Source organism: Sinohyriopsis cumingii, chromosome 16, assembly GCF_028554795.1.
Source record: "Sinohyriopsis cumingii isolate HCF-2022 chromosome 16, ASM2855479v2, whole genome shotgun sequence".
NCBI classification, from domain to species: domain Eukaryota; kingdom Metazoa; phylum Mollusca; class Bivalvia; order Unionida; family Unionidae; genus Sinohyriopsis; species Sinohyriopsis cumingii.
In genome coordinates this window covers 4,284,805-4,294,556 of record NC_142976.1, presented here as the reverse complement: position 1 = coordinate 4,294,556, position 9,752 = coordinate 4,284,805, and the positions used below count along the sequence as shown (strand labels likewise).

General features: G+C 34.2%; 1 protein-coding gene across 2 annotated transcripts in view; it reads right to left on the bottom strand.

Moving 5' to 3' along the window:
* Nucleotides 1-591: 591 nt before the first annotated feature.
* Nucleotides 592-9,752, bottom strand: part of LOC149779849 (diacylglycerol O-acyltransferase 1-like) — a 62,965-nt gene continuing 53,804 nt past the window's right edge. For both annotated transcript variants that reach the window (XM_089936519.1, XM_089936518.1), the window contains exon 16: nt 592-8,274. In XM_089936519.1, coding sequence (XP_089792645.1) covers nt 8,113-8,274 — 162 coding nt within the window. In that variant the 3' untranslated portion in view covers nt 592-8,112. The remainder of the gene's footprint in view (nt 8,275-9,752) is intronic.

The window sequence follows — 9,752 nt, the reverse complement described above, 5'->3', positions numbered from 1 at the left end:
ATAGACCAGACAGAATTGAGTTACAATAGTCCAGTCTTAAAAGTACTAAGAACATACAAGTGCTTTAGTGGCATCAACTGAAAGATATTTGCGAATAGAGCTGATGCATCAAACAAAAAAATGGAGAGACAACAATTCTGTCTGTGAAAATAACATTGGTATTCTATAACAAAGTGATATTCGTCTTCCAGCATATTGCAAAGAATACAGATCCTTTGATCTAAAGGGGGGTAAATGGGACTCTTCCATCTTGCTGATTTCAGATGAAAAGCATGGGCAGGCATTCATATTTTTAAAATAATTTTCTAAATTCATGTTACTATATCCAAATGCCTATCGTGGCCAAATTTGATGACAAATGTCTTTAGTCACGCTCCTGACGATTTTCTGATTCTAGATTGCCAATTTTGTATATAAAAAAAACTAGTTAGATGGACATTATTTTACCAAATGTATGAAACTATATTTGTTCCTCCCAACAGCTTGATTTATCCACGCTTGCCAAGACAGTTAAACAAATTCTGAACAAGTGATGCCCAAGTCCAGGTAACAACATATATATTAACTGAAAAATACTAGCTAATGACAAGCTCTGTTTTCAAGTGTATTTATTTGAAATTTCAACATTTGGCTACATTTGTAAAAAATATTTCCATGATTAAGTTTTGAATTATATATTGTACATGTAGAAATTTTAATAACACGATAAAACTGAATTACAATGTATATACATTCAGAATGCAATAATTCTAACAGATATTATGAAACATTTTGAATGTCATACAAAAATGGATAAAAGTTCATGTCACTGAAATAAAGCTCCTTAATTCAAAATGCTATACAGCAATATCACAGAAACAGAAAAAAGACATACTGAAAAAGTTTCCTATTTTGTATGAACTTTTAAAAAGGTACATATTGTCATCTGAACTGACTAGGAAAATACCTTCAATTGACTAATATATTCTGTGACAAAAGATCATTACAGAGACAAAATCACTTGTGCATGTTGTAAACCATTTTAAACAACAGAAAATGAATGAAGATGAGTATTTCTGTCACCTTAATTTTCAAACTTTTTAAGCAAATACCTCGGGTCCAAAGGTGGAATATTTAAAACTTTTGGAACTTTAATTAGAATAAACGTAGAACATAACACTTTAATTAGAATAAAGTTAGAATGACAAAAGTGAATGAAGATGAGTATTCGTGTCACCTTCATTTTCAAACTTTTTGAGCAAATACCTTGGGTCGAAAGGTGGAATATTTAAAACTTTTGGAACTTTAATTAGAATAAACGTAGAACATAACACTTTAATTAGAATAAAGTTAGAATGACAAAAATTTAATAAGAACTTTGAACCACAGAACTTTAACTTTATCAACTTATGTTCCTGTTCTGTATATGCTCGCTTATAATTCAAGTCAAACTGCAAACATCATAGATCCAGAGCCAGCATAGCATAATACACCTGCAGATCAGGGTCTATGTTGTTTGTTCCACTGACTACATCTAACAAACTGTATAGATCCAGCTCTGTCAGCACATTATGACAGCCGATCTGGGTCTGTGTTAGTTTGAGGTTGGACTTGTTGTATAAGTAAGTTTATACAGTACTTACATGCTTAATTTTAAGGATGCAGACTGACTCTGAACACTGTGTATTAAAAAAATGCTTTGACTTTGAGCTGGGTCTCTGTACTCAAGAATATCTGACAATATTGTGCCTGAAAAAGAGAGACCATTTTCTGTACATAATGACACTACATACAAAGATCTTATCTCAGTGGATCACAATGATGTACACTCAATATTCATTATTGTCAACATTATGCAATCAAACATAATGATTACAAATTGTAATGTTACAAAACCTGGTTTGATCAACTATAGTATGGGATTTTATAATCAGAGGGAGACTGGATTTGTATAACGTGTCTATGGTAAGGTAAATAAAATACATATTCTATCCAAAAAATAAAATATCTTTGTTACTGAAAAAGGTGTGCTATTTGACAGGGAAGGAAACATGTATATGTATAAAAGATCCTGATAAAAAGTAAACTTAAAAACAAATGATGCATCATTGCGATGGCCCTTTCTGAAAATCACTGAAAAGATTCATGCATACTATAAGTCTTTATGTGAAAAGCTTGTGCTGACCATCTGTTTAGCTGGAATAGTGATAACACGATTTTCAAAATGTCTCTGTGGTGGCCATATTGATTGCTTAGACAGAACTATTTTCATTTTCATTTAAGGAACATCACGAGAAGTCTTCCATGCCAATAACTTTCCACTCCAGCAAAGTAGCAAACAAGATGTCCCAGTTGGGTGCCATCATGACCATAAATTTTTTTAATGAATATGCGACTGGCACCATTTTCATTTATGGCCAACTTTATATCACAAGTCATTTAGTGAAGACTAACATCCATATAGCTTTCTGTTCAGGGGAAGTAATAACAAGATTTTCAACACGGTGAGAATACTGATGTCAGATCAACATGTTCATTCAGGACTAACTAGACATCACTAAATGTCTTTTAGTGAAAACCCTTATGTACATATGACTATTCACTCAGGACTAAATGTCTTTTAGTGAAAACCCTTATGTTTATATGACTATTCACTCAGGACTAAATGTCTTTTAGTGAAAACCCTTATGTACATATGACTTTTCACTCAGGACTAAAAGTCTTTTAGTGAAAACCCTTATGTACATATGACTATTCACTCAGGACTAAAAGTCTTTTAGTGAAAGCCCTTATGTACATATGACTTTTCACTCAGGACTAAAAGTCTTTTAGTGAAAACCCTTATGTACATATGACTATTCACTCAGTACTAAATGTCTTGTAGTGAAAACCCTTATGTTCATACGACTATTCACTCAGGACTAAATGTCTTTTAGTGAAAACCCTTATGTTCATACAACTATTTACTCAGGACTAAATGTCTTTTAGTGAAAACCCTTATGTTCATACAACTATTCACTCAGGACTAAATGTCTTTTAGTGAAAACCCTTATGTTCATACAACTATTCACTCAGGACTAAATGTCTTTTAGTGAAAACCCTTATGTTCATACAACTATTCACTCAGGACTAAATGTCTTTTAGTGAAAACCCTTATGTTCATACAACTATTCACTCAGGACTAAATGTCTTTTAGTGAAAACCCTTATGTACATATGACTATTCACTCAAGAGGAATAATGACAAGATTTTCTAGACGGATGCAGGGGGATATCATAGGCTCTTCTGGTCAATGACCTCTTGATAACAATTTTAAAATTATCATAGGCTCTTCTGGTTGAAGACCTCTTGATAACGATTTTAAAATTATCATAGGCTCTTCTGGTCAATGACCTCTTGATAACAATTTTAAAATTATCATAGGCTCTTCTGGTCAAACGACCATTTTAAAATTTCAAGTCAGTTCCTCTTCAGTGTTTTTCAGTAAATGGTATAAAAAGTACACTGATTTTCTTGTAATTAAAACACCTTGCTTTCATCAAGTGTATTGGTTTAATTATCATTATTAAACAGCGACTCTTATTAAAATGATCTGTAATGACAGTTGTCAGATTGTATACATGCTGTTTAAACAATGAAAATGGACAAAAGTGTAATCAAATATTATATGAATATTTCAGTACTGTCCAGTATCCAATTTAAACATTATTTATCATGCAAAAATAAATTCAGCTTTATGTGATCCTGGCAATGTATCCTTGGTCCCTTGAACTAATTAAAATTTTATATTTTTAAAACTTTTAACTGGTATTATATAGCCAGTAAATCCATCCATCCATCCATATTATTGAGCATAAAACAATGAAGAACAAATTTTTTCTAAGATATAAAAGGAAAAGTACTATAATAAATTGATAAAACCCAACATTTTGTTTTATCTTTTTTTTGTTATTTATTAAAATTATTCTTCTTGAAATCTGCTTCAGCGGCTATTATCAATGTTCACCCCCCACAAGCCAGATTTTACTATGTCAAAATCACAGGCGTGAATAACCTTGGAGTGACAGCCAGCATTACAAGCATAATTCAAGCATCCATATATATATAATGTATATTTATTAACATAAAATGTTTAGTAGTGAATCAGCATAGTTATTCTTTCTTGCAACACTTAACAGAATGGGTCTTTCATGTAAGCTAGCATGTATACAGCATGGAAAAATCAAAGTAATCATAAGGTACAGTTAAATACTTAGCCTATGTTTGGAAAGCATGAAATACAGGTAACAGTGACCTTCTATGGTTGTAAGGTTGTTGATATAAAGCTAAATGCAAAAGAAACTTAACCTAAGCCTGCAACATTATTTTAAATGCGTTGCTTCTGCCTCCATCACATTCACAGCTGGAAAAGTTATACCTATATCTATCCACGGTGAGACGATACACTTGCTGTATCAGCAAAGTATAAATATAGCTGTTCAAGGTCTAACATACAGTCACGAATACTGCTATAAATCTGCACAAATGATACACCTAATCAAACTAAATTTGTCATGACGTAAGTAAATTGTAAAATACTGTCACATAATGGGTATGACTAATTGAAAATGACACTCTGTTTCAAAATAAACTTACAGATATACAAAGAAAATTTGTCATTTAGAACTTGTTGAAAATTCAAAGTGGAATTTTCAACCACTCTTTCTCTCAATTTAGTTTCTTTTTAAAATTTTTTTACTTAAGTGTTGCTAAACTTATTCTGCATATTATAAATTGCTAGCCAGCATTCAATATGTTATTAACATTAATTTGAAATCACTTATTTTTTGTAATACAGAATAAACAAATTAAAAAACAAATCGTCAAAGAAAAGTCATTATTAAAGTAATAATTATGGCAAAAAGGTACCTGAGTTAGCTACATAAGTCAGCTGCAATTACTATCTTCTTGTATTAATCATTAACAGAACAAAACATTCAGCACATTTCTTTGTTCCTCTTTTTATAATGGTCGTAACTGTAATGTGAAAAAATGGGTTTAAATCCAAGTCTTTTCTTCTGATGTCAAGATAACACTGCATCTCTAATCAGCGTTCATCCAGAAGTTCAATACACCATATTCACCCAAACAAAATGCATATCTAACCATGAACACAGGGATATCTAGATTTGCCATCCCATACAGTGGCCCCTCACTATAGGAAGCCTCAGTAATACTGTTTATAATGTACCCCAGAATAGTGTACCTAGGTATAACACAGTCCAATTTATAAGGCATTTATGCCATGGATACTTTACATAATTAGTGATACTTTTTATAATGTACCCCAGAATAGTGTACATCAGTATGACACAGTCCTATTTATAGGTCGGGTATGGTCATGGATCCCCTTACATTATGTAACATTGTACGTAATGTACCCCAGTATAATGTACTTCAGTATAACACTATCCCTTTTATAAGAAAGAGGATACAACCATGGATCCCACTGCATTATTTAGGAGTTTAATGGTTTTTTTAAAATAGTTTATTATGGTATAAAGTGTCAGCTGCCGACTCACACAGCAAATAATGCCTGAAGCTGTGTGAGTCGGCAAATGATGGCTTATAAATGATAAGCTCAGAAAAAGACATCATTAAACTCTTATAATTGCAATTCTTTATAATTTTATTAATTCTTGTATTTTTTTTTTTTTTTAAGGATATTTACTATCAGTTTTAGATCTTTATTTAAGTGCATACATTTTTGCTGAGGTGGTCTGCTCCCTAGCTATTTATAGAACAAGGGATTGTCCACTTGTAAGACAATAGCTACGTCAGCATCAAACCAATAATTCTACCAATGGTAGGTGATCTAAGGTTTTGAACATTCCACGGCATGGTCTTAATATTTTATCTTAATTGGCACACGTTTTAGGTAGAAATTCAATGTTAAAAGCTAAGGATGTGTTGTTTTGTTTGACATACAAATGATGCTTTCATGAATGAGTTGACTGTGACTTGGCTGAATCGTTATTGTCCAGATGCATAACCAATTTCTTAAAATCAATTTTTGTCTTCATTAACAGTTTAGGCTGCCTAGAGCAGCTCTAACAAATGAAATTAAGACTATCAGTAAATGGTTATAATGAAAGGAGACCAATAATCAAACAGTGCAAGACATCGACCCTGACAGTTATGATGCGCAGTAGAGGGATCTATCTTCCACCCATCCCCACATTGTAACTATCAGAGTGGGCATCTTAAATTGTGAAACCAATTTTTATAATGTATGTCTTAGACCCCCCCTCCTTCCTATACCTATACCCATTTACCTATAGTTTAAATCATTTGTAATGAGCTGCAGTGAAAGTGCTGTAGCCCCAATGTTCTTCTTGGCAGATTTTGAGTTGCCAAGCTTTTTTTCTCCAGATCTAGTCAAAGAATTATTTATCTTCTGAAAAACTACAAAGATCTGTTATGTGATTCTGTCAAACCAATTTATTCAATTTTCTAAAAATATAAACCCACCATTTTTACTTCATTTTAAAGGCATGCGGTGTGTATGCCTTCTGATTCAGTGTTACATGACTATTTAAAGGCATCCGGTGTGTATGCCTTCTGATTTAGTGTCACAGGACTATTTAAAGGCATGTGGTGTGTATGCCTTCTGATTCAGCATCACATGACTATTTAAAGGCATGCGGTGTGTATGCCTTCTGATTCAGTGTTACATGACTCTATTTAAAGGCATGTGGGTGTGTATGCCTTCTGATTCAGTGTTACATTTCCCCATTTAAAGGCATGCGGTGTGTATGCCTTCTGATTTAGTGTCACATGACTATTTAAAGGCATACGGTGTGTATGCCTTCTGATTTAGTGTCACAGGACTATTTAAAGGCATGCAGTGTGTATGCCTCATGATTCAGTGTTACATGACTATTTAAAGGCATGCGGGTGTGTATGCCTTCTGATTCAGTGTTACATGACTATTTAAAGGCATGCGGGTGTGTATGCCTTCTGACGCAGTGTTACATTTCTCTATTTAAAGGCATGCGGTGTGTATGCCTTCTGATTTAGTGTCACATGACTATTTAAAGGCATACGGTGTGTATGCCTTCTGATTTAGTGTCACAGGACTATTTAAAGGCATGAGGTGTGTATGCCTTATGATTCAGTGTTACATGACTCTATTTAAAGGCATGTGGGTGTGTATGCCTTCTGATTCAGTGTTACATGACTATTTAAAGGCATCTGGTGTGTATGCCTTCTGATTTAGTGTCACATGACTATTTAAAGGCATGCGGTGTGTATGCCTTCTGATTCAGTGTTACATGACTATTTAAAGGCATGCAGGTGTGTATGCCTTCTGATTCAGTGTTACATTTCTCTATTTAAAGGCATGCGGTGTGTATGCCTTCTGATTTAGTGTCACATGACTATTTAAAGGCATACGGTGTGTATGCCTTCTGATTTAGTGTCACAGGACTATTTAAAGGCATGAGGTGTGTATGCCTTATGATTCAGTGTTACATGACTCTATTTAAAGGCATGCGGGTGTGTATGCCTTCTGATTCAGTATCACATGACTATTTAAAGGCATGTGGTGTGTATGCCTTCTGATTCAGTGTTACATTTCTCTATTTAAAGGCATGCGGTGTGTATGCCTTTTGATTCAGTGTTACATGACTATTTAAAGGCATGCAGTGTGTATGCCTTCTGATTCAGTGTAACATGACTCTATTTAAAGGCATGCAGTGTGTATGCCTTCTGATTCAGTGTCACATAACTCTATTTATTTAAGTAAGCATAAAGTAGTTCTTACAGTTTATACAGAAAAAAAACACAACTGGGCCTGATCACATGGTTATATTCTGACTAATGGAAATCTTCTGATGCAACTGCAATTATGTAATAGTAATACTGTGAATAATGTACCACTGTATAAGATGGTCTCACTTATCAAATGGTACACTTTTAGGGCATAATAGTGACGGCTCACATAGTATGCAGGCAGCTGTTCACATACAATCAAAAGTAAAACAGAGTAAACGATAATCAGTTAACAAATTATACAATCGTTGATCTCGGTCAATACTGTCTGCAGTTGGGCATGTGCTGCACATGAACAAATGTGGGACATGATGGCCGACTTCATACAGCAGCAGTGGCATTGGATGCGAAAGCATGCATCACATAGTAGTCATGGAAATAAGCAAAGATAGCTATAGGCTGTCCGACAATTAATGACAACCAGACCACAATGTTTCCGTATTTCCATGGAATGTATTTGGTCTGGATCAGGGCAAGAGGGACCTGTAGAAAATAAAAAATACACAATAAATAGAAAACGTTCTCGATTTCAAAGATAATCAATGTCTTAAAATGTATTTCAATGGTGCTACTGCCATTCAGTGGGACAGAACTGTGGTATATTTAGCTGTACTGGCTGTTTCTCTTTTGACTTTTACTGAAAAGTGACATAACATCTAGCAAACACAGTTCCAAAAAGGGGACAAAGCTGTTTAGACTCTCTGTGTGTGTGACTTGGATTTTATTATGTAGCTTTAACAATGTTTCAGTCATATTGCTACGATGATTGCAGTGTGGCAGTTTATAGTGATGTCTAGCATTGGGACATCATGATGCAGACATATAGCATCATGTCCCACCCAGTCACGATTAACCAGGCATCAGGCTGACCAGTAATAACACTAGATCTCTTAATGCTGAGCGCCTAGCAAGGCAGCTGTTAGTACCATTTTTATGTCTTTGGTATGACTCCGCCAGGGTTTGAAACCGCAACCTCCCACATCCGAGGCGGATGCTCTAACCACTAGGCCACAGGAGCGGTTCTAATGATAAAAATAATATTTCCTCCAGGCTTTTAGTATAATTAACATAAAATTTTAGCATTTTTTTAATTAATTCCATCAAATTAGTTTTCAGGTACAAATTATACACTTCACTGCTTTAATTAATTTGACAATATACTTAAAAACAGGATTTAATCATCGTGAGATGGAAGGGTCATTTATCACATATTTTTATTAGAATTATTAATATTTTAATGAAACAATAACAAGAGTTCCTTGAAGGGACTGATGCTCTACTGGCCCAAATGAATTTCCACTAACTCAAGACAAGACTTTCTTTCTTTAAACTGCTGAGTGTTGAAACAATTTCTGATATTCTTCAGCAGTGACAAAAGTTTCAAATTAGCAGCTGTGATGGAAATACTGATGGCAACATGGTACCTTTTTCATTATGACCAACAAGACATTATTTAGGACCTGCAAGTCGTCTGGTGCAAGCTCCATGTTGATACGACTTTCTGCTTTGTTGAAGTAATGATAAGATTTCCAAGATGCCTGCCACTGTGGACATCTTGGATATCAAATAGACACCATTTTCATTTAGCACCAACCAAGAGGTCTTTTGGTGAAAGTACAAATATGACCAGCCATCTAGGAGGAGTAGCAATAACAAGACTTTGAAGATGGTCATTATGGTGGCATGATTTTCATTCAGGGCTAAATTGATAGAAGTTTTTCAGTGAAAACCTCATACCATAACCATTCATTCAGGATTAGTGATCAAGATTTTCATACTGGATATCTGGGCAGCACTATTTTCATAATTCTTCTTCTTCTTCTTATTATTATAATAAACCAGACATCAGTGTCATTCAGGATAAACCCCATGTTGATACACCATCCATTCAAGAGTAGCAATTACTAGATTTTGAAGATGGCTTCAATGGTGGCAATTAATGGATTTAAAAATTGGCACCA